At 35.0% G+C, this 26,963-nt stretch overlaps 1 protein-coding gene across 1 annotated transcript; it reads left to right on the plus strand.

Annotated features, from left to right (window-relative positions):
- Window positions 1-269: 269 nt before the first annotated feature.
- Window positions 270-26,509, plus strand: plcg2 (phospholipase C, gamma 2). Its single transcript, XM_051135713.1, has 32 exons — window positions 270-663; window positions 2,004-2,206; window positions 5,459-5,611; window positions 6,230-6,323; window positions 6,411-6,458; window positions 6,549-6,633; window positions 6,837-6,920; window positions 7,827-7,870; window positions 7,981-8,041; window positions 8,122-8,223; window positions 8,302-8,420; window positions 8,523-8,608; window positions 8,720-8,837; window positions 9,836-10,004; window positions 10,090-10,185; window positions 10,277-10,357; window positions 10,445-10,623; window positions 12,134-12,334; window positions 12,485-12,604; window positions 15,965-16,145; window positions 16,777-16,845; window positions 17,193-17,302; window positions 19,225-19,315; window positions 19,468-19,534; window positions 19,620-19,780; window positions 20,049-20,151; window positions 22,766-22,969; window positions 23,560-23,699; window positions 23,812-23,923; window positions 25,221-25,400; window positions 25,505-25,593; window positions 25,728-26,509. The coding sequence occupies exons 2-32, from the start codon at window positions 2,023-2,025 to the stop codon at window positions 25,911-25,913; spliced, it is 3,717 nt and encodes a 1,238-aa protein (XP_050991670.1). The 5' UTR covers window positions 270-663; window positions 2,004-2,022; the 3' UTR covers window positions 25,914-26,509.
- Window positions 26,510-26,963: the final 454 nt, after the last annotated feature.

Raw genomic sequence — 26,963 nt, forward strand, 5'->3', positions numbered from 1 at the left:
TTTTGGGTACTCAATTATTAAAATACATTCGGACGAACGAAGTTCCTCTGCCAAGCCAGCGCCCAGCTGCCAAAAACAGGTGGTTTCATTTTCATATCGCCTCAGAGTTTATTTAAAGAGTAAGCTTGTATTTTTAGACTTCAAACTGCTTTAGTGCATTCAGTTTGCATTTATAGCCATTCACTTAACTAGACAAAGTCATTAATAAGTGTTGTTACCGAACACAAAACACTAAATGAGAGAAAAAGACGTGATGTCATCATGACGTCCACAATGGCAACATGCGACTTTGATCAACCTGAACTCCCTCACTGAAATAAGCGCTTTTCTTCCGTGAAGATGTCGCGATTTTGGTACTTTTTACATTTGCACTAGGGCACAAAAAGTTTGACTGCGCAGTGCACATATCGCCCTCTCTTCCCTGGGGATTTTGCATAGATAATTTTGCTTCCGGATTTTTTTTTTATTCTCATAATGTTCTCTTCACTTCCTTGTGTTTAGCGAATAGAGGAACTGACCACATTGTGACTAGACTGATCATAGATTTTATTTTATTTTTAAAAAAAAATACAGCATTAGGCTTTTTATTTTTGAAAATGAGAATTAGTTTGATCGCAGCAGGTGGTTTTCGACGTGGTCATTGATTTTCTTCTCCAAACTTGGGTGAGTAGTTTTATTTATTTGGATATGTTTACATTACCGGGTTTTACTGTAGTTGTTTATGTATGAATACATTTGATTTAAAGGGTTTTGTTTTTCATTAAATATACTCTGGTGAAGTTTATGGAGTTGTGTAAAACTAAAATATGGGAAATGTAACTAAAATGCTCATGTTTGCAAAAAGATGCACAAAAAATAACGTACAGAATTGTTCTTTACAGTTCCGTGGTCTGTCAAAAAAGTCCATTCTGCAAGAGCAGGTGTGCCTCCGCAGTCTCTTGTTGTTAATGATAACAATTACGTATTGTACTTACAGTACAGACAAACTCAGATGTGGCAGATTCGGCAACAGACCTTCGTTTATTCTTATCTCGTGTTTATATATGTCAACCTAGACTGACTTTTGGCTTGTTACCGAGGGTTTTATCTCAGTGCTTGTTTAAATGTCAGGAAAGAGAGTGGTTTCTCTGTCTCTTTCGCATTGAAAGCGCAAAATGGAAGAATGGAGGGTGTGGGTGATGTGCAAAGGTTTCTGAATGGAAACCACTTTGGGTTTACTGGGTTATTACTTTACTTTTAAAGAGGGACTTACTTTGGGACGCTTCCACCCTACTCAGCTACTCATTTGCAATGCAAATGTCGGCTTCTATGGGGAACCATGAAGCATCTATTTTGCTTGCCATGGTTCAATAGTTTGGAAAACTGACTCTAAAAGGTGCACTGTTTAGTCACAGATAACTGTTTGTCATATTCCTCTTTAGGTGGTGATAATTTTTATTATCAGAGCTGGTCACATGCATAGTCATGAAATTACAGCATTAGCATTGTTTTCACAAATTGCTCCTTTACATCCAAAACGTATGTAAGGAAAGAACCGAACATTTTAGAAATTCAGTTTAAATTAGCACTTATTTTAGCTGAGCAGACAGCTTGAAAGGCTACAGTGAAGGTTCTTCATTACTCCTCCTCACATCTTTCCCAACTGAGTTTCTTTCATCTGTAGAACTAAACTATTTTTTAAAAAATGCTTGTGCATTTTTTGTGTGTCTGAAACATTGAATCAACAATTCTCCTTTTGTGTTTCAGAGAACAGTAACTAATGACAGAATTTTCATTTGTGGGTTTATTTAATGATCGATTTGATCTGTGCAGTATCTTGAGCATTTGAATATGAGAGTCCATCGTGTTTTGATATTCAAACTATACAGACCTTTCTTGCCATGTCATTCAGGTGTAAATAAGGCAAACCTGCTACATGAGTAACAACATAAGTGTTAGAAGGCTACATGTGTACCTGCTGCCACACAGATTGCAATAAGTAGCGTCCGTTTTGTATTTGCAAGTGTGCGACCAAAGACAGAGATGGCGGGCCGCCTTCAGCAGGGAGAACTGAATGAGTACAAGAAGAGTATCATTAAGCGAGACTTGGAGATGGGGGTTGTGATGACCGTGTACAGACAGAGGATGGAGAGGCTTACTGTGCAGGTCATCATGGAGACGCGACAGGTGGCTTGGTCGCGCACCGCCAACAAGACAGAAGGAGTGTGTGAGTGTCTTCAAGCTCATTTCTAAAATTTGTTGTTTCTAGTGTCTTGCTTTAGCATTTAAGCTACATGAAAATTAACTAGGCTACTAAACAGTGCAATATTATTTGAATGTCGTTCACTTTGAATGTTACAAATATGTAGAGAAATTATGGAAATTAATACTTGTATTTATATAAATGCAAATAAATGCCGTTCTTCTGAACTTTCTATTCATCAAAGAAACCTAAAATAAATTCTACTCAGCTGTTTTCAACATAATAATATAAATAATAATAATAATGATATTTTTAATTAATTTTTTTGAGTAAATTAGAATATTAGAATGATTTCTGAAGGATCATGTGATACTGAAGACTGGAGTAATGAAAAATTCAGCTTTGAAATCACAGGAATAAATTACATTTTAAAATATTTTCAAGTAGAAAACAGCTATTTTAAATAGTAAAAATATTTCAACATTTATTGTTTTTGCTGTACTTTGGATCAAATAAATGCAGGCTTGGTGAGCAGGAAAAAAAAAGAATAAAAATCTTACTGTTCAAAAACTTTTGACTGGTAGTGTACATGAACATGTATTCATTTATCACACGATTTTATCCAAAGCAACTTACAAATAAAGATCATCACAAGCAATATCAACAATATTTGCATTAGACAATGCTAAGTTAATGTGGGTTGATTTATTTTTATTTTTTGGAAGTTATTCTTTCCTCAGAAATATGAATTAATTACATTAATGTTCAAAAGTTTGGGATCTGTAAGATTTTTTATGTTTTTGAAAGAAGTGTCTACTTTGTGCTCACCAAGACTGCATTTATTTAATACATAAAAAACTAATGCCATCAAACGATTAATTGAAATTAATCGCATCCAAACGTTTTTGTTTATGTAATTTATGTGTGTGTACTGTGTATATATATATATATATATATATATAAATAAATATACACACAGGCATGTATATATTTAAGAAAAATATGTTATGTTTATATATTAAACATATCCATATATATTAATTATATGAATATAAATATATACATGTAAATACATATATATATATATATATATATATATATATATATAAATTATTTACTGTATGTGTATTTATATACACATAATAAATATACACAATATACACACATATGTTATGTAAAAACTTTATTTTGGATGCAATTAATCATGATTAATCGTTTGACAGCACTAAAATATAAATACTGTGAAATAATATTACAATTTAAAATAACTGTTTTAATATAAGTAACATTTATTATTTTTATCAGTGTCAGAAGTTTTGATGCTTAAGACCTCAGTGGAAAATTTTGACTTTTTACAATTCTTTGATAAATAAAAAGTTCAAAATAACAGCATTTATTAAACAGAAATCTTTTGTTACAGCGTAAGCATTTACTTAACCTTTGCATACTTGATGAAACAAAACTTAATTGTGCTGATCCCAAACTTTTGAAGTTAAGTTTAATCACTAAAAATCACAAATAAAAGGGACAGAGAAATGAACTGACCATCAAATCTTAATGTTCCAGGACGATCTGTGCAATAACAGAATGCTAATATTAGACAGTAGTCATGGGCTGTGTCTCAAAATCAAGTGAGCTACTTAACTGTCTTAATGTCTCAATGGACAGCAGCAATTGTAACACATATGGTACCAATGGTATCTTGTAGGAATAACATTTCTTGGGCGTGGCTGTGTGGTGGTTGCCAGTAATTATGTCAGTCAGTACTGCCAGTTCACACTCATCAAATCATCTTTCTCACCCTCTAAAGTGCCTCTTACAGAGTTTTTCTTTTAGCTCCCACATACTTTCTTGGCCACTTTTCTATTCCTCTCCACCTAATCTTCCACTCTTTCTTTCACACATAACTAGTGCATTTTCTACTGTGTATACTCTTACTTTTGCTGGTTATGACAACATGCACCATGTCATGGTGTTTCAGATGTTCATATAGTGACATTAATTTACGTATTCAAAACACTTTCCCAGAAAAATTATTTATTTATTTATTTTCCGCTAAACTTGCTAACTAGCACATTATTAGTAAAGATGATCGCAAAGATGCATTAAAAAAAAACCCTTATACTCACTTCTGCTGTAAGGAAAGCTGGATCATGAATGATTCGCCCAAACATAGACAGATATATGTAGATCAGGAGGCGCATTCCCTTCACACACAAACGTAATCTACTGACGACCACTATGTTTATTATTACATCCAGCAACACAACACCTCAATCGCTCAAACGGAGATATTCTTGTCTAATTAACATAATTGCTCGGGCATTGAAACAAAGAGGGCAGACTGTTACGACTGATCTGAGGTAAAACGCTCATGTCAATCAACTATTGTGGGAGTGGCCTCTGTGGGTGTGACGCAACAACGACAGGCATCTGAGAATGGCTCGATTTGAAAAAGGGGATATTACTTTTACAGATTAATTAAAAACCACTGCATGGATTTTTATCATTATAGGGTAGATTTGTACATACACTGCCAACACATATTAATGTTCAAACAGCAAGTAAAAGTGAACTTAGCATCCGATGACCCCTTTAAAATAAGTGTTATTTAAGTATCCGAAAGTTTTCAGACAATAGTTATGGGTTTTTCTTTTTTCCTCGCCATTATTGCCCTGTGATTATTACTGATGAGATCATAGACAGTGACAGCTTTAACAGACTGTACTCACACTAATGCACAGATCTATTTCGATATATTAGATGTTTTGTCATGCTCTGAAAACATAACTGACTGTGTGAACATCAATTTCGTATAAAAGTATTCGAAAATAGAAGTGCATTTAACCGCAGCTGCAATCAAACATCAGGACAACACAAAGCGCACGTGAAAGTCCATCAGTGCGCGAGTTTCGTGCATGTAATAATACTGCATTCCAAACGGCATTAATGAAAGCATATCTAAAGTAAAACACAGCGGGTGGAAGCACACACTATCAAGCAATGCACACATGAAGAGCGAATCGTGATGCATCAGAGAATCGATTTTTTCTCCCACCCCTATTATTTATATACTATTATGGTATTTTTTTATTTTTATATTTTCAGTTAGTTGCCAGTTTGCCACTTTTTCCTCTATTTATATGTTTAATTTTATTTTTAGCTTTATTTACAGTAACATGATTAAAATGATTTTTAATCAACACTAATCTGGACTGATGAATACAGAGTACTGTACATGTATATGTTTATATATTGCGATCTCATTTTTTGCAGTGGACCTTTTTGAGATCCGGGAAGTACGAGCAGGAAAAAATTCCAAAGACTTTGATCGATTCAAGGACAGCAAGGATAAATGTACAGACCCGAACTCATGCTTTACTATATTCTACGGCTCTCAGTTTGTTCTCAACACTCTCAGTCTGGGAGGTATGTGTGTCTTATTATACATATTACATGCTCTAAAAAAGCTAACACTTTACAATAAGGTGTATTAGTTAACATTAGTTAACATGAACTAAGGATGAACAATACTACAGCATTTATTAATCTTAATGTTAATTTTAGCATTTACTCATGCATTATTAAAATCACAAGTTGTTTCTTAACAGTTAATGCACAGTGAACTAACATGAACTGACAATGAACGACTGTGTTTTTATTAACATTATCAAAGTTCAGTAAATAGTGTAATAAATTTATTGATCATTGATCATTGACAGTGTTAGTGTTAATACATTAACTAATGTAAACAAAGCACACCTTATTGTAAAGTGCATTATGAGATGTGTATAATGTATGAATATGTATAATCTAATGTGCATGATAGATAATTACACTGTAGCATGTGAGTACTGTGAATGTAATAGGCTATTCAAGGAGGCACTCGATTAATTTGCTTTGGGTGCTTTAGATTAATTTGATTTTGCTTTCCTGTGTTGATGAGTATTTTATTTTTTGACTGGTTGTCAAAATAAGAATATGATGGGTTCCTAAAATGCTAGCTGCATTGTTTTTAGTGCTGATAGCACTTTTCCTGTTCCACAGCTGATTCAGTAGAGGATGCAGAAAACTGGCTGACAGGACTGGAGTTACTCAGACAAGAGACACTGGCGGCTCACACACCAGAGATTATAGAGAGGTACGTGTACACACACACATACACAGTATCCGTAAACCATAACATAATCATATGTTTGTTTCATTCTCTGCTTTTCCTCTACTGTAGCTGGCTGAGGAAGCAGATGTACTCGGTTGATCAAACAAAGAAAAACAGGTTCTCTTCTTTCTCATTTGCCTTCTTTTGAACCAGTCTCATTTTAGTTTCTGTCTCAAGTCACTTCTGCTCCTTTTCTGTCCCTCACAGCATCACCCAAAAAGAGCTCAAATCTCTAATGCCACATATGAACTTTAAAGTACCAGGTGGCCGTTTTTTGAAGGACAGAATTGCGGTATGAATGATACATTGTATACACATTATCTTGGCGGAAGTGTATGCTTTGCATCATATGGAAAACTTTATGGCAGCTTAGTGGGAACACTTCCTCTCCTAAAGTTTTGCAGATGATGATCTGTTTTTATCCATTTTTAAGTTTTACGTTTTTCATGTTTTAGGGCATGTATAGGTCTGAAAGTGTCAACTTTATAATTTCAGGGGGTGGGAGCAAAGAAAGACGTTCTGGATTTTGAGCAGTTTCACAAATTCTACAATCTTTTGATGTTTGAAAACCAAAAGATAGTAAGTGTGCTGTTTAGTAGAAAATGCTTTATATACACTGCTTTTCAAACGTTTGGCATCAGTGAGATTGTTTTTTAAAGGGGGCATCGGATGCAAAATTCACTTTACATGATGATTGCATTGTGTCTCAGCCATCACCCTACAATGATAACATCCATTCAGTCCTTTTTTTAATCTCTAAAACCCTAAACAGCCTCAATTATCAACCCATTTTGATTTTCTGAGCAGTATGATGTCATATTGCTCAAACCCCGCCCATGGCTGGCAATGTAGGTGTTTCGTAGTTGGATGTAACAGTGAACGTAAGCCCGGTTTCACAACGTGATTTATATACTTTTGCAAATCTGCAGTGAAGATAAAGTTACGCTAACGTGAAGCTCAAGCTTGTGTTGTGAAACATAAGATTTTTTTATTTTCTCTCAACATCAGACACTGAGGACGCATTAGTTTTGTTTTTGTTGGTAACACATCATCAAATACACAAATAATGGAAGAGAGGGGGCGGGGTGAGCAGATCTCATTAACATTTAAAGGGACATGCACCGAAACGGGTGTTGTTTTAAACGCCAATTAAGGAATTTAAACCATGTAGCAGACATTTCATGAAGACCCTAAAAAATCATACCAACTTTGAAAATGGGCATCCGATGTCCCCTTTAAACAGGAATATTGTGAAATATTATTTTTAATTAAAATTACTATTTTTAATTGTAATATATTTTAAAATGCAATTTATTCCTGTGATGGCAAAGCTGAATTTTCATCATCATTACGCCAGTCTTCAGTGTCACATGATCCTTCAGAAATCATTCTAATATTCTGATTTGCTGCTCAGTGTGCAATTTCTTGTTATCAATTTTTAAACTGCTTAAAATGTAAAATCTACATTATTTGCCGTTTTGTTAGATTCTAGATGAATTTAAAAAGGAGTCGTGTGCTTTCATCTTGGGGTAAGAAACTATGAAAACATTATTTTGTTCAAATCAGTTCTTTAAATGTGTGTCATGAGGCCATGCTAACGTTCTCATTCTTATTGAGTGTTTTGTGTTTTTCTCTGCAGTAACAACGATCAGCCTATTCAACTCGCAGATTTTCAAAGATTCCTTTTATATCATCAAAGAGTAAGTCTATACCATATCTATTTCATTCAAATACTATTTCATGCAAAACAAATACTGTAATTTTTTTTTTTTTTTTGTAGGAAGCTTGGGCCAACAATCTGAATCAAGTCCGAGAGCTTATGACTATCTTCATTGATGACACCATGAGGAAGACCAACGATCCAGCCTTTACTGTTGAAGAGGTACAGGTTATATAGATCTGTTTGTTTTATGTTTACTTCAGGTGATGTGTTATTAGAGCTTTCTTTCTGTCTTTCTAGTTCCTCAGTTTTCTCTTCTCCAAAGAGAACTCGATTTGGGATGAGAAGTTCTCAGAGATTTGCCCACTGGACATGAACAATCCTCTGTCTCACTACTGGATCAACTCCTCTCACAACACGTCAGTGCTACTGTTCTTCACACTCATGACACACATACAGCAGCTCCTCCTTTTCATGATGAACTTCCTGTGTTACTTCATGTGTTTTGCTTTTTTTCACAGATATTTGACTGGAGATCAACTGCGCAGTGAGTCATCAACAGAAGCTTATGTGCGCTGCCTAAGGCTGGGCTGCCGCTGTGTTGAGTGTCAGTACTCAAAGTGCCAGTTTATCTTCATTTTTGATTCATTTTATATTACTTGATTATATTTATATTATTTTGTACTCTTATTATGTATTCTTTTTTTGTGTAATGCAGTGGACTGCTGGAATGGTCCAGATGAACCTGTCATATATCACGGACGGACCATGACCTCCAAGATAAAGTTTAAGGATGTGGTGAAGGCCATCAATGATCATGCTTTTGCAACTTCTGAGTTAGTCATCAACAACACACACAATCACACATTTATTTGTGTGGTTCATTTCACCTAGAGAGAACATCACTCTATATATGGTTGAAGTCAAAAGTTTACACACCCCTTACAGAGTCTGAAAATGTTAATTATTTTACCAAAATAATCATACAAAATGCATGTTATTTTTTATTTAGTACTGACCTGAATAAGATATTTCACATAAAAGATGTTTAATATAGTCCACAAGAGAATATAATAGTTGGATTTATAAAAATGACCCCGTTTAAAACGTTTACATACACTTGATTGTTAATACTGTGTTGTTTCCTGAATGATCCACAGCTGGGTTTTTTTTTGTTGTTTAATGATAGTTGTTCATGAGTCCCTTGTTTGTCCAGAACAGTTAAACTGGTCCCACAAATTATGTGGTTTTTCATCATTTTTGTGGATTTGAAGCTATTCCAACAATCACCGTGTGATTTTGAGATCCATCACTGATGCTTCAGAAGGAAACACAGTGCATTAAGAGCCAGGGGTTTAAACTTTTGGAAACTGAAGATCATAGTAAACTTAACTTATTTTTTCTTCTGCAAAATAAGGGAAATGTACACATCTTTATTCTGTTCAAAAGTTTTCACCCCCCCCCCAACTCTTAATGCATTGTTTTTCCTTCTGAAGTATCAGTAAGTGTTTGAACCTTCTGTAATAGTTGCATATGAGTCCCTCAGTTGTTCTCAGTGTGAAAAGATGGATCTCAAAAGCATACAGCCGTTGGAACGGGTTCAAATACACAAAAATGCTGGGAAACCACATCATTTGTGGGACCGGAAGGATTTTTTTTTAAGAACAGCAGGCAGTTTAACTGTTCAGGAGAAACAAGGGACTCTTGAACAACTATCACTAAACACTCTGGATATAAGTAATTTTTAAAATCAGAATAATTAAAAATGAAATGGTTGAATCTGGAAATGTGTAGTGTTTTTTAGTATGCTTATGAACATGTCACTGTTGGCCAGGTATCCTGTGGTGCTGTCCATAGAAGAACACTGTGATGTCAAGCAACAGAAAATGATGGCTCAGGTGTTCAAAGATGTTTTCCAAGACAAACTTCTGATGGAGCCGCTGGAACCAGAAGCAGAACAACTTCCGTCGCCAACCCAACTGAAGGGCAAGATCATCATCAAGGTAGAGAAGCTTCAGTGGAAAATCCTGCAATGTCTTTGATTTTACAATGCAATCCAATACCATGCAATTTCTCTTTTTCATACAGCACAAGAAACTGAATATTGATGAGACCTTTATCAAAAAGGACCTACGGAAAGGAGATAAGCAAGGAGAGCTTTCCATCTGGGATCCGATTGATGAGGTGCCAAAGTACAGTGAACACTGTCACAGGCTTGTGTGATTGTTTGATCGTATTCCAGTTTCCTTACTTGATTACTTGTGTCTGTGTACAGAGATGGTACAAGCACTACTGTGTGATCGAGAATAAGACATTGTATTATGCTGAGGAGAATGAAGATGAGGATCTCGAAAAGGTGAATACAGAGGCTCCGTTTTAAAATGAGATTCACCATAAATTAAAGGTATTCGCTGTGTAATTTACATGTACCGCCTCTCCTCAGTCAATTCTGGCTACAGAGCTTCATCAGTCAGAGCCCTGGTTTCATGGGCGGATGTCAGAGGGCAGACAGACAGCCGAAAGACTGCTGCAGGAATATTGTGCGGATTCGGGTGGAGTTGACGGGACATTTCTGGTGCGGGAGAGCGACACCTTCGTCAATGATTGCACCCTCTCGTTCTGGTAGGTCGTTTTTAATTTAGTCTTTTCAAATGGACAAATAGGGAAAAGGCTTTATCACTTTATCAAATACATCAAAACTTAATTTTTGATTAGTAATATGCATTGCTAAGAACTTCATTTGGACAACTTTAAAGGCGATTTTTCCTCAACATTTTGATTTTTTTTGCACCCTCAGATTCCAAATTTTTAAATAGTTGTATCTCGACCAAATTTTGACCAAGTTTGAGTGGCAAAAATGTCTCTGTGACATTTTCTTGATAACACATTTTTCTTGACCACACAGGAAGTGACATTATATTTAGTGGGGGGAAACAAAGCACAAACATCAATATGTTTTAGCATATTTTTATTAAATATTCTGTCTGATTAAAAAATATGGAAATTAGTATGCTAATAAAATTTAAAAAATCGCAAAGGTTAAAAAGTCATATATTACAGTCATTTCACTGCATAGATTTTATTTCTTTAATTTGTGCATGTCTCTGTGGTAATAAGGTCATTCTTGATGACATTATCACACAGGAAGTGACATAATGTTGGGTTGGAAAAACAACAGTACAAACCTCATTACATTTTAGCATTAAATTGAAGTTTTGAATATGAACATTCTTTTTTTTTTTAGCACAACAAAAACCAGTCTGTAAGCTAACTGTCTTTTTGTTTCATTTATTCTGTATTCTACAATATTGATTTTTAATTTGTGGATTACCCAGTTGTATAATGTTTCTTTATAATGACATCCTCCTCCAGGAAGTGATTCTCAATTACTCATTGATCAGAATGACAAACCTCAGCTCTTTATGTCCATCCACTTGAGTTTAATTTTAATACAGTCATAAATAATACATTTACATGCCTGATGTTGACTAGAGAATACCATATCATAGAAATAATTTCATTACAATGCAAGTATATTATTTTTTTATTTTTAAGTTTCAGAAAATGCTGCTTAACAAAAATGATCCATATGGTTTATTTTGAAAAGGGACATCATGAAAATCAGACTTTTTGCATGTTGAAGTGCTATAAACTGGTCCCAGCCTCAGAGGAGACAAGAGAGCAGTCGATTTATTTATTTATTAACTGTATATTATGCTGCTGCCACACAGATCTAATATAAACGTGATTTCTTTCCTAGCTGTTTACCTTCACAGACATAACCGACTGTTTCTGTAACTTGTGTTTTTAACATAAACTTGTGTGTATTTGACAGTTTAAGCGCAATACGACATGAAAGAAGACTTAGTTTAGCACTCACATGCCATGTGACAGCCGCTTTCTGTGCTTGTGCTTCATATGTATGCACTCAGAAAACCATATATGAGAAGTCTAAACTGATATGGCTTTAAAAAATATGATAGACATGATAATCAAAACCAAACACGTTTTTTGCAGACTAACAGCGTGTTTCTGGTTCCACTCAAAATAGCCATTTTCAAAATTATATAATGACCTATGAGGAACAGAAATGCATATTTCACTAAATAAATTCCCTGTGTGGTCCTTACAGGCGTGGCGGACGAGTTCAACATTGTCGAATCCGTTCCTGCTTACAAGCAGGCCACACTGTCTATTTCCTCACCGACAACCTGCACTTCCCCAGTGTGTACGCGCTTATCCAGTATTACAGAGAAAACCTTCTGCGCTGTCAGGATTTCAACCTGCGCCTCACTGAATTTGTGCCTCGACCAGACCAGCACCTGGATGAAGGGTAAGTCGATACATGCACAAACAAACTTCATGGTGTTTACCACATCCCGGCCAGCACGGCTGTAGAAGACCACGTAGACAACTTCTTTAACCCCTCCCCAGTATCTGCAGATGCGCCGTACACATGAAACTGTGGTTTTCTCATCTATAGGTGGTTTTACAGTAACTTGAGTCGGGGTGAGGCGGAGGACTATCTCATGAGGATCCCTCGAGATGGAGCCTTCCTCGTCAGACAGAGAGAAGATTCAGAATCTTACGCCATCACCTTCAGGTGCTACTCTTTGTTTTCCATCTCTTGACAAAAAGTTTGGTATAGAAACAGTTTCTCTCAGAAATTGCTAATATGTTTCACAATCAATTGAAAAAAGGCATGAAACATGAAATTTTGAAGTAGAAAAACACTTATAATAGTAACTTACTTTTACTATTATACAGTGCCTTCATTTTTTTCACATTTTGTTGTGTTGCAGCCTTATGTTAAACTGCTTTAAATCACATTTGTTCCACATTAATCTACACTACATACACCATAATGACAAAGCACAAAGCAGATTTGTGACAACTTTGCAAATTTATTCAGAATAAAAGGCTAAAATATGTACATTGCATAAATATTCATACCCTTAACGGTCTGAGGTTCTGAATGCTCTGGATAGGTTTTCATTAAGGCTAACTCTATATTTTGGTGCATTGAGCTTTTCTTCTACTCTGACGAGTCCCTCAGTCCTGCCACTGAACAGCCCCACAGCTTGAGGCTGCAACCAGCACACTTTACAGCTGGGATGCTGTAAACACTGTGCAGTTGTTGAGCAGTGCTTGGTTTCCTCCATGCATGATGCGTGGAATTGAGGTTCATCAGACCAGAGCATCTTGTTTCTTACAATCTGAGAGGTTTTCTATGTGAGTCTAACCAAGCCCCTTCTCCATAAGTTGCTCAGTTTGACGAGGCCAGCTCTAGAAAGAGTCCTAGTTGTTCCAAACTTCTTCCATTATGGATAATGGAGGCTACATGCTTCTATGAACTTTAATGCATCAGAATGTTTTCTGAACTCTTCCCCAGATGTGTGGCTTGACACAATCCTGTTTCTGAGCTCTACAGGTTGTTCTTTTGACCTCAGGGCTTGGTTTTTTCACTGATTAGCATTTTTAGCTGTTAGATCTTTTATTGAGAGATGTGTGCCTTTCCAAATCATACTCATTCAAATGAATTTGCCACAGGTTAACTTCACTCCAAATGTAGTAACATCTACAAGCAGTATGAATGCTCCTGAGCTAAATTTCAAGTGTCCCAGAAAAGTATGAATACTTATGCAATGGAATCATTTTTCTATTTCTAATAAATTTGCATGTTTAAACATATTTTCATCTGATGAAACAATAGAACCATCACAGAAAATTCTAATGGTTTCCACTACAAATACCATTACAGACCAGCTTTTAACCATTAAAACCATTAAAAAATGTTTTTCTGTAGTGTGTTTTGGGACATATTCCATTAGGATTTATTGGTTTTAACAAGCCACCAATAGAAGGTGACCAATTACCAGTTGAGACCAACAGGGTCCATTACAGTTTCCATTAAAACCAATACAAGTCCCATTAAAACCAGTAAAACCATTACAAATTTTGTGATTGTGTCTATTTTTTTTTCAGCAGGATGATAAAACAGACAAAAAAAATCCTATAGAGTTGGTCTGGTGTGGATCATGGGATGGGTCATGAACCATTTATTATTTGGATAAAAATGTCAGTTAAATAATTTGTGTGTTTGCATTTTATGTGCTGAAACTCAAAGGTCAAAGGTCTCATTTTATGTAGACATTCTGTGAGATTTTTTTTAACTGAACATTTTTAAGTTAAATTCTATAATTTTTTTTTGTCACTGCATAATAAGGATCTGTGAATTTATGGTGTATATTAAATGTTTGTAATGCATATGCAGTTAAGGTCCTCTTTTGGAAATGTTATATATATATACATACAGTACTGCTTGAAAGTTTGTGAACCCTTTAGAAAATACATTTTTGCATAAATATAACACAAAACATCATCAGATCTTTGTCTTGAAAGTTGACAAAGAGAATCCAATCAAACAAATGAGACAAAAAATATACTTTGTCATTTATTTACTAAGAAACATGATCCAGTGTTAAATATTTGTGAGCTGCAAAAGTATGTGAATCTTTGCTTTCAGTATCTGGTGTGACCCCTTTTTGAAGCAATAAGCACAGATAACATTTTTTGTAACCGCTGATCAGTCCTGCACACAGACTTGTAGGAATTTTAGCCCATTCTTCATTACAGAAACACTTGAACCCTGTGATATTGGTGGGTTTCCTCCTATGAAGTGCTTGCTTCGGGTCTTTCCACAACATTTCAATTGCGTTAAGGTCCGGTCTTTGACTCAGACATTCCAAATCATTAACCTTGTTCTTCTTTAACCATTTTTTGGTATAATGACTTGTGTGATTGTGGTTGTTGTCTTTCTCGTATGACCCACTTTCTTCTAAGATTCAATTCTCGGACAGATGCCCTGATATTTTTCTTTAGAATTTGCTGGTATAATTCAGAATTTATTGTTCCATCAATGATGGCAAGCCATTCTGACCAAGATGCAGCAAAGCAGGCCCAAACCATGATACTACCACCAGCATGTTTCATAGATGGAATAAGGTTCTTATGCTGGAATTAAGTGTTTTTCTTTTTCCAAACATAACACTTCTCATCCGTCCACAAAACATTTCTTCAATAGCCCTCTGACTTGTCCACATGATCCTTAGCAAACTGCAGACCAACAGCAGTGGGGTTTTTTTTGGTAAGTTGTGGCTTTTTCCTTGCAACTCTGCTATTTTTCTCACCAATGTGAGAAAGGCCTTTATGTGTTAAAAGTTCTCTGAGGTCCTTTGCAAAATTTTGCAGACTATTACAAGTCTTGCTTTGGAGTGATCTTTGTTGGTCAACCACTCTTAGGGAGGTTAACAGTGGTCTTGAATTTCCTCCATTTGTAAATGTCTCTCTGACTGTGGATTTGTGGAGTCAAAACTCTTTAGAGATGGTTATTGTAACCTTTTCCAGCTGGATGGGCCACAACAACTCTCTTTTTGAGGTTCTCAGAGAACTACTTTGTTCATGCCATGATTACCTTCCACAAAAATGACTTCACTCAAAACAGGGCATAATCTGGCACCTGATAGTCATCCTACTGATTAATAATACATCTGAACAAAGGACTCTAATTTCACCTTAAAATTAACTGCTAATCCTAGAGATTCACATACTTTTGCAACTCACAAATATTTAACACTGGACCATTTTTCTCAATAAATAAATGACAAACTACATATTTTCATCTCATTTGTTTGATTGGGTTCTTTTTGTTGTCAACGTTTAGGACTTGTGAAAGTCTGATTAACTGTTTGGTCATATTTATGCAGAAATATAGAAAATTCTAATGGGTTCAAAAACTTTTAGGCAGCACTGTATATATATATATATATATATATATATATAATATCAGTTGGCCATGAAAACAGACAGTAGCTTGTTGTTGGCGGTGGTGTTTGTAGTATTTAACGTAGTAATTATTGTAATTCATGGAGTTTAAAAGTATTTTTTATGGGTGCTGATACAGAGGTGAAGGGATGGTGAAGCACTGTCGGATACACAAAGAGGGATCTATGTATGTGCTGGGCACCTCCAGTGAATTTGAGAGCCTGGTGGAATTGGTGGACTATTTCCGAAAGAAACCGCTGTATCGCAAGATCAAACTGCGCTACCCAGTCACACCAGAACTGGTGGACCGCTTCAGTTCGGTAAGTAATAAAACAACATCATAAATCTATTTTGGTGCAAATCAGACACTTTTCCAGAGTTCACTTAAGACATGAACAGCTGCGGGCTAAACTAAAAACTGTTAACAACGGTTTGCGTGCAGTGTCTGTATACACTCTTCAAAGTGAACAAGGGCAAGTGCAGCTCTTCCTTCGCTAAGACCACAGTTTGCATGTTACACTTGCATGCTTTCATCTCAAGTAACTCTTCTCCTTTTTCCAATCAAAGTTCAGGCCAAAAGTTCTGATTTAGCAGAAGTACAGTATGCACTAAAGTGTCATTGTATGATATGAATGTTCAGTAAGACATAATTAAAAATGTCTTTTTAAGTAGAATTTTTTTCACTTCCTAAAGCTGTGCTAATGTTTTTTGCCTTCTTCCTGTGGCTAGTATTACATGTTTATGCATCCTCCCACCACAAAGCACATTTTTCCTGGTGTTAAAACCTGAATAAGCATTGAACACGATCATGATTAATCACAGAAATATATTTTTAAAATGTTGAAATTCATTTTACAGCACTATATGAATTTATTTTCTAAACATATATTTTACATGGTTAAAGTCTAAGGTGCATTAAGAAAAGTCTAAGAATGTTTTATGTCTTTTCAGATAACCGTATCTGCTTCACTTTATGAGGCTAAACAGTACGTGGAGGCCAACGAGATAGAGCCGTCTCTGGTAAGCACTTTGAGGTGCAAACACAGCTCCTGCGCGTTAGCATGCGCAAGAGGTCATCTCCTGTGGGCTGGGGAGGAAGTGGTGGTGCTGGCTATCTCTTTCTCTCACATAGGAAACTGATCGTCTCGAAAGAGGAAATGCAGCATGGCTAAAAGAGCAGTGTCATCTTTAGTCTGCATGCCATATATGTTTCGTGTCTTTAGCTTGTAACGTAATTCACAAATTCCCTTTAAAGCAAATTTATTTTAGTCTTCACACTTTTTGAACTGCTGAAGGCTTGTGTGGGTTGCCTCAGTAGATTTGTGGTAGATTTGTAGCAAGATTGAACTCATTTTGATGTGTTGCAGCCCCACAGCACAGTGAAGGCCCTCTATGACTACAGGGCCATGCGGACAGATGAACTCACCTTTCTTAAGGGCGCTTTGATCCATAATGTGACCAAGGAGGCAAATGGATGGTAAGATTATTTGCAAATTATGCTGCTATGGCTGTGGCAGTGTCATGGTACAGTGAGAGTATCAAATGATAATACCATGCTAATTTGTCAAATAGAGCACCATGGTACTGAAAGATTACTGTATACATTTACCTTAGTATTTACATAGCACTCCAAGGTAAACTACTGTTCAGAAGGTGGGGGTCAGTAAAATTTCTAGTGTATTTTGTTCATTTATTTGATTAAAAAATACAGTAAAAACAGGAATCTAGTGAAATATTATTACAATTTAAAATAACTATTTTCTATTTAAATACATTTAAAAATGTAATTTATTCCTGTGATGTAAAGCTGAATTTTTAGCATCTTTACTCCAGTCTACAGTGTTACCTTATGCTTCAGAAATCATTTTAACATGATGATTTGCTGCTCAAGAAACATCTATTATTATCAGTGTTAAGAATAATATTTTTGTGGATACCGTAATACATTTTACCAGGATTCATACCGATTCTGTAAAATGAATTTCAAGGACTTTAAGCACTACTAGGATTTCAGAGATCTCACTTATCGCACAGTGTCTTCCATTTCAAATTCTAAAACAGAGAGAAATAGATCAATAAAAATATACTAATAAAAATGGCAAAAATAAAGCATGCACAAAATATTACTACTAAAGTATTACGAAATATACTACACTTTTACTATAGTAAAACCACTGTTAATTTTCTAAGGGATTTGTATTTGTGTATACTTGTTTTTATAACTGCACTGCATTAATGGTTTGTTTTCTACTGTTTAAGAAAAAAACATTAAAAAAAGATTAGCAAAATCGCTCTGAAATCCTGATCTGAAACAAATGATTCATAAACCCGCACCGAAGTCCCAATCTGAATCAAATGAATCGCGATCCGTGCTCCGAAGTTCCGATCTAAAGCAAAAGATTCGCAAACCTGCTCCAAAGTTTCGATCTAAATCAAATAATTCGCATTTCACACTCTGAAGTCCCAATCTGATTTGAATCATATGATTCAATTCGCTAAATGATTCACAAACTCATTCCGAACTAAATCAAATGATTCGCAGTACGCGGTCCATAGTTTTGACCTGAATCAAATGATTTATGGTACATGAAGTTCCAATCTAAATCAAATGATTCGCAATACACGATTTGAAGTCCTGATCTGAAACACATGATTTTGCGATATGCCATCCAATTGGAGCGTTTTGAAATAGTGAATCATTTTGTGACGCAATGGTTTTACTGATTCAGAGTTTCGAAAAGCTTAGTTTCACTTAGTTTTGTTAGTGAATCGCTTGAAATGAATGACCGAAGTAACTAGTTTGAATCAATCGGAGTGGTTCCTGCATCAGTGACTCACTTGATTGGGTTCATCTGTTCCTCTTTTCACATCTTCAGCCATGTTAACACGACACTGTCAGTACTACTACTTGCTTAGCTCAATTGTTTTCTGACATTAACGGAAATTAGCAAAAAAGGTATACGTTTTTTGAATTATGCAAATTTTGCGTGAAAAGGTATGTGCCTGTTGACAAAATTAAACGCTTATTTCAAAGATGCATTATCTTTCGAAAATTCAAACACTTTTCAAGTACCTCTTCAGGAATATTGCTATTGTTAAGGGTTTTTCAGGCCTGAAATTTCAAAAAGTCAAATTCAAGTACTTCAAGCACTTTAAGGACCTTGTACAAACCCTATTTTACAAGTTTCTTTGGTGGAATGCAAAATAGTTATTGAAAATAGACTTTATAAATGTCACTTTTGATCAATTTCATGTATTGTTGCTGAATAAAAGTACTATTTGAGAAATCTTGCTGACCCTAAACTTTTGAATCTATTATTTTACCATGGCTTATATCCATAAACACGTAGTTGAAAAAAAAATGGCGAGTTAACATACATTTAACATTCCCAATCGCAGGTGGAAAGGAGATCATGGTGGAAAACTACAGCACTATTTTCCTTCAAATTTTGTAGAGGAAGTTACCAATACATCTGAGGCCAGTAACCAGGTAAAGATTTTGACAAATTTGTATATTTGACATCACATATGTAATTTAGTGCTAGTTAGGTACAGTATTTTGCATGCTTATTTCCTTAAATACATAGAGAATATCTATATTCCAAACATAGAATGTCTTTAAGATTAGATGTTCTCATTCAGGGCGATGAGGAAAATCCATTAGGTGACTTATGTAAAGGAATAGTGGACATCTCCAAGTGTACTGTTGGTAAGATTATTTATCTTCACCTGAGTCACCTGAACACCTGTACATTACATGTTTTTGTAATGGTATTTTGCACTTCTATTTCCAGTGCGTTCAGCCAAACACGGCAAGTCTGTGGTGGTGACGCTGCAGGATAAAGAGAATAAAGATATGCCGTTTGATTTGGCCACCGAGACCACCGAGGAGCTGTACGAGTGGTATCAGGTGGCCTGGGACATCACGCAGAAAGAGGAAAACCAAGAGTTTAAGGTCTGTCTCACATGCTCTGTTTGTCCTAAATAGGGCAAACTGGGGCTAGTTGTCACACAGGGAAGTTCTCACAAGGTTTTGAGTCACTCGTCCTGTAAATATAGTTGAAGTTGTTTAGTTAAAGCCAGACAGATTGAGGGGGTGTTTAAATGCTAGGCGTAGCCCTAGAGGCACATTTAACCATTGACATTTTAAAAATACAGTCAAGTATTTCAAGTATAATACTGGGCTGGTGTTTATAAATGTTTACCATAAATTTCTGTTCTAGAAAAAACAGCAAAAGGAGGTTGAGACCAGAGATGAGGTGGCCAGTGAGATGTCTGAAATCGTTGTTTACTGCCAGCCTCGCAGCAAAGACAAGGACCGCTTTGGTATGGCTAATTAAATATGAATGTATACATATTTACATTTACATACACACTACCATTTTTATTCATCAAGAATGCATCCAACTGACAGTAAAGACATTGAAAATGTTAGAAAAACTGTTTTCAAATGAATACTTTTTTTTTGGACTGTCCCGAACGATCACAATTTCAACATTGTTAAAAAAACAATAATATAAAATGAGTTTCTTGACCAAATCAGCACATTATTTATGATTTCTGAAGGATCATGTGACACTGAAGACTGGAGTAATGATGCTGAAAATTCAGCTTTGCCATAACAAGAATAAATTACATTTACAAAATATATTACAATTATTATGAAATTATATTTTAAATGTATTACAATTAATATATATTTAAAAAATATGAAAAACAATTTAAAATTGTAATGGAGTCGAAGATGGAAAAAGGGTTTAAGCATAAAAACAACAAGTGTAATACTGCTTTAAATTGTTGTTTCTTCAAAAAAAAAAAATTAAAAAGTTTTCTGTTTAATTTAATTGCATTTTTGTTTTTGTTTTTGTTTTTTTGAGCAAAAAATAAATATAATACACTTTTCCCTTATTTACAGAAGACACCCACTAAAATGTCATTTAGTGTAACAATCTCGTCAGGCATATTTACAACAAAAATCAATTTATGACATTAAAAGACAAATTACTTTCACCCCAAATACTAATTATTAGTTGTAATTCTACATTTTTTAATTTGCCACTATCCTAGGTTTTGCCCATTTGTCAGTAAGATTTTTTTTACTCATTTAAAACACAATAAAATTTAATATGCTCCCTCATTCTTTTATATATTTTTTAGATATATATATATTTTTTTTACATAAATGTTGTTACACTGAATGACAATGTAACATTATTTCAGCCAAATTTTTGACATTTTATTCTCCAAAAACTTATTTGAAACCTTTAAAGTAGACACTTTACTTACATTTAATGTGCTTTCTATGGACGTAAAATCAGTTTTGTTAATTTCTTCTGATGTGGATGTCTTATGTAGCACCCGCGTACTCAAACGCGTCACTTTCACTACTGGACCAGATCTAGGTTCTCAAGGAGTGGGGGAACAAACATAAAATCAGACTGGAGACCAGATATTTAGTATAAAAGCCGGCACTTTACTAAAAGGCAATCAATATTATACAGACAAGTTGTTTAAGAAAAGTCTTGTAAATGTTATAAAAGAGAAATCTTTTTCTATTAGTTTTCTTTTGTTTTTTAATAATTATAAATAGTTATAAATAATAAACTAATAAATAATAATAAGTTAATTATTTTTATACAGTGGATCCACTTGTATTTGATGTCCTATTAAAGCTGATAATTTGTCTGATTTAACTTTTCTTTTTGTTTTTTTTTTTACAGGCGAGAGAAAAAAAAACTCAAAATAAACAAAATAAACAATCACATATTATGTCATAACACACACACACAACATACAATAAAAATATCTATAACACTTAAATTCAATTCAGTTGTGTGATGTAGTTGAGTTCAGTTCAAATGCTGTGTAATGTATTTTAGTTCAACACGGTTCAGTTGTGTGATGTAGTTCAGTTCAATTCAAAAATGAAGGAAAAAAAAAAAAAAAATAGTTGTGGAAGAAAAAAAATGTTCCCGGGAAAAAAATGGAAGAAATAGGTGAAAGGTTGTTGTCCTGCTCAATCCGTGATCCAGTGAGTTTACCGACAATCCAGCGCGTGTAATCGGTCTCTTTCGTCGTCGAATGAGGATCAAAGCTCTGGTCTGGGTTGGCTCGCCATCTAAACTCTCGGTATCGTGAGTCCTCTCATTGTTCGTCACACAGGAGTTTTTCGTGCTTAAATAAAAAACCTGACCTACACAATAGGTCACAAAGGAATCTTGTTATTGTAACAGTAAAGATTTACAAACACTACAACCCGCAGCGTCAATGTTACATCGTTCAATTAACTCAACTGTCACTTTGTACTCAAACAATAACATTCAACAGTTCACACAGTTCACAATAAATACCCATATAATGTTCAAATAAACCATTAAACAATGTATCCTTTACAGTTTTTGATGTTTAACCGTTAGCTTTTTCTTGTAGCTATTATGAAACGTTGTTGACAACCGATCCAAGTTCAACATATAATGTGTCAAACTCACCAAAACCGCTGTTTTCTAATTTAATTATGTTTCCTTCAGGTTCGCGATCAGGTAAGTATTGTCTTTCTTCTTTCCTGGCTTCTTAAAATCAACTTGTTAATTAATTATTTCCCTCATTAATATCTTTGATCTTTCCGCTTTCTCTCTCTGCCGTTGCTCTCCGGTTTTTACGTGCGCGAGTTGTTCTCTTAAAGGGGAAGCAGCACTATATTCCTAACTGGCATGTTTTCATTCAAATTCCCTATAGGCTCTAATTATGTACTATAACTATGGTCATTGAAACCATATTTTAATGTGGGTTACACTTAACGTCTTTGACCCAATAATATTTCACAGTATTACTGTTTTTCTGTATTTTTGATCAAATATTTGCAGCCTTCTGTCAAAAACATTAAAAAAAAAACCCCATGAAGTTACTGTAAATTAACAATGTGATTGTCTTTTCTGAACAGATAATTATACCTACAAAGAAGTCCGCTCCTTCGTAGAAAATAAGACACCTTCCAGAAACAAGTCAACTCAGTTTACGATGTATAACCGCAAGGCGCTGAGCCGCGTCTACCCTAAAGGCCAGCGGGTGGATTCCTCCAACTATGACCCGTATCCTCTATGGATGTGCGGCTGCCACATGGTGGCACTCAACTTCCAAACCGCTGGTGAGTATGAAGTTAAACATCTCTGTAGTTCAAGGCGAAAGCTATCTGTTAATATTCCCACTCATCTCAGTGGTGTTTGTTTAGCTAACACATGACTGCACTAGTTTATGACCTGTGACAGGTCATTTTTGCTCATGGCATTATAAACGTCACATAAAATTAATTTAGCCAGCATAAACAGCTGTTTAGAAATGTCTGTCAATGCTTTTCGGCAGCGTGATGGTGTAATTTTACCAGCAGGGGAAAATTACATGTAACAAATCAGTCAACCTTTGACCTGAAATAGTGAACAAGGAAGAAAGGAGATTTACTTTTAAAAGTTAATGTTTTATTAAAATACAAGTTAAATTTTTAATGAATGTTTGCTTAAAGAGGTAAAGTTTTAGAAGGAAGGATGAAACATAAAAAAACGAAAACGTAAAAAAATGTATTTATATAATATATATATATATATATATATATATGTAATAAAGTACGTAACGTGATCCATAACCACTCAAACTGTGAGTGTAAGTGTAACTGATTTTAATCAGTCCATAAATAGCACTGCATTTGTTTTGTATGTCTGAAAAAAGTGCTTTTCTCCTCAGATAAGTACATGCAGCTGAACAGCGCCCTCTTCAGTCTGAACGGAAGCACAGGATATGTACTTCAGCCTGAGCTGATGCGCAGTGATTCGTATGACCCTTATCAGGAGAAGAGGAATGTCAGATTTACTATCAGCATTAGGGTAAGACATGAGCTTCATTCAAACAGAATAACATTCATTTAATTCGAGAGCTAAACAAGAACCGATTTTTTTTTTTTAATAATTGAATAACATTAATCTTTCTGATGCTCAGGTGATAGGAGCGCGACATCTTCCCAAACCAGGACGAAGCATCGCCAGTCCCTTTGTGGAGATCGAACTGTGTGGCCAAACAGATGACAACAAATTCAAGACTATCGTTTGCCGTAAGACGCTGTATTATTGTAGTATAACTGAGATACTTTTATAGTATCTGAATTATATTATTATATATATTGTATATATCTTTATATATCCTTTTTTTAGAATTGCGTGATATCAACTCACAATTCAGACTTTATCTCTCGCAATTCTGATTTTATAACACGCAATTGCGAGTTAGGTCAGAATTGAGATATAAACTTGCAATTCTAAGAACCTCCCTCAAAATTGGACATTGTATCTCACAATTCTGAGAGAAAAGTCAAAAGTGCATGATATAAACTCACAATTATGAGAAAAAAGTCAGAATTGTGAGTTTTTATCTCACAGCTCTGAATTTATTTCTCACAATTCTGAGTTTTTATCATGCAATTCTAAGAAAGAAGTCAAAATTGTCACTATATCTTGCAATTCTGACTTTATAACTCACAATTGCAAGTTTATATCACAATTCTGAGAAAATAAGATGTAATATAATTCAAATAGTATTTTTGTCTTTTTTTCTCAGAATTGCACGTTTATCTCTCGCAATTCTGACTTAGTAACGCAATTGCGAGTTTTTGAGTCAGAATTATGAGCTATAAACTTGCAATTCTGAGAACATCAGTATTTTTTTCTACTCAAAATTGGACATTATAACTCACAATTGCGACTTTATACCTCACAGTTCTGAGAATTGCAAGACAAACTCACAGTTGTGAGAAAAAAGTCAGTTTTTAGCTCACAATTTCGACTATTTCTTGCAATTGTGAGTTTTTATGATGCAATTCTAAGAAAGAACTCAGAATTGTGACTATATCTTGCAATTCTAAATATAACTCGCAATTGTGAGTTTATATCTCACAATTATGACTTTATAACTCGCAGTTGCGAGTTTATATCACAATTCGGAGAAATAAAGTCAGAATTACAAGTTTGCATCACACAATTTGGAGAAAATAAGATGTTATATAATTCAGATACTATTTTTTTTACTTTGCAATTCTGACTTTATAACATGCATTAGCAAGTTTACCTCACAATTCTGAGATAAAAGTTAATTCAGATACTATTTTTTGTCTTTTTTTTCCAAATTGCATGTTTATCGCTCGCAATTCTGACTTTGTAACACGCAATTGCGAGTTAAGTCAGAAATATGAAATATAAACTTGCAATTGCAAAAAAAGTCAGAATTGTGAGATAAAAAGTTGCAAAAACCTTCAGCGGCGGAAACGGGCTTGCATACATATATAGCTGCAATGCCCTATTTTAAGGCACCATAAGTATTATATAAAATTAAAACATCAATAAATGTGTCCACAGATGATAATGGATTGAACCCTGTATGGCTCGGGCCAAACTATCAGCCTTCGGAGACATTTACTTTCAGCGTGTATGAACCAGACCTCACCTTTCTGCGTTTTGTGGTCTTTGAGGAGGACATGTTCTCTGACCCCAATTTCTTGGCTCAGGCTACGTTCCCTGTGAAAGGCGTTCGCTCAGGTAAATCTATCAGCTTCATTTAATTATATATATATCTTTGTTTGTGTAACATTGTGCAAATGAATGCAGATTTAAGTACAAATACTAAGTTGCTCCTTTCACAGGGTACAGATCAGTCCCTTTAAAGAACGGCTTCAGTGAAAACCTGGAGCTGGCATCTCTGCTGGTGTATGTTGATATACAGCAGGTGGAGGTAAGGAATATTTTCTAAAACAGGCATTTTATTGATGATGTAATTATTTACTTTAAGAAAACAACCTAATTTAATTTTATTGAGAATACCATGTTTAATGGAAATCCCCTGTTATATCTGCCTTGTTTCTTCAGAAAGTGCAGGAGGAACTTTACTCCTCCTCGAAACAGTTGCAGAAGAAACAGGCGGAGTTAGGCAACGAGTTCTGCCTTTATGACACTCACAGCAATCTGCAGCGCAGCGCGGCCCCTGAGTTCCTGTACTCGGAAAAAAAGGCGAATAAACAGCAAAAAATCAACAACAGCAAGTTCTACTCATGAGGAAAACAATCTGGTTCCTGTCTGACCTGGATCTAATGCTTTTAAGGGTCTCTTCCTCTCAGTTCTGCTGCTCTTTTACTACTGGTTCCCTAATGGGCCCCTAAGTCAGGAAGTTGCAGCCATCTCACTTTTGTGGTCACGCAGGAATAAATCGCAAAGAGAATTTGAGCAATACTCATGCTGTCTAAATTCTTTGTGGAAGGTGTAGCGACAATCCAGATGTAAAACTCTTTAATTGAGAGCATTGAAGGATTTTTTCTTTTTCTTTTTTGTACTGTGAAACTGTTCATCTTCTGTCTTCAACTAATAACATTTCATTTGCAGCTGTATTAAACTTTTCCTAATTGTTTTAAGAATTGAAATAGCAAACAAGACGTTATTTATTTGGTTTCTTTCTTGTTTTTAATATGCAGAGGAAGTTTGATCAGGTTTGGTTGGATATGCAAGCGATAATGCACAGTCTGACAGTCATTATCTCAAAATAAATTAGCTTTTTTTTTTTTTTTTTTTTTTTATGGTGTAATGGCCATTTGTTTGTACATTATGCTGATAATTAAACAGCTACTCACCAAATAAATAAATATGTGGACACGAAATATTGAATGGCGCATACTGTTTTTTTGTATATTATAAGTTACAAAACACAACATTTTTAGCCTATTAACAAGACAAACATTGCAATATTGTTACAGTAATAATAAAATGGTCATCTTAGGTCATTCTCACTACAACTGATAACTTCTGCCATGGACTTTGTCAGTATAGGAAGTAGGAAACATTAAGAAGGTGCCCAATACGAAAGGGCCAGTAAAAGTGCACAGTGTTGCAAAAATATAAGAAGCCTGTCTGACCTTGTTGATTTTGACATCTACCTTATTCTTCAACACAGAAGGAAGCCTATGGGTGAGACCTCCGGTTCATTAACCACAAATAATGAGAAGAATAACAACGTGCAGTAAACGGTAAAACTGTTTGCACTGAACTAGTGTGTTCATAAGTAAGATAATACATTCAAATAATATGGTAACACACACCAGTTTGCAATTTCAA

The sequence above is a fragment of the Labeo rohita genome, chromosome 18 (assembly GCF_022985175.1).
Source record: "Labeo rohita strain BAU-BD-2019 chromosome 18, IGBB_LRoh.1.0, whole genome shotgun sequence".
NCBI classification, from domain to species: domain Eukaryota; kingdom Metazoa; phylum Chordata; class Actinopteri; order Cypriniformes; family Cyprinidae; genus Labeo; species Labeo rohita.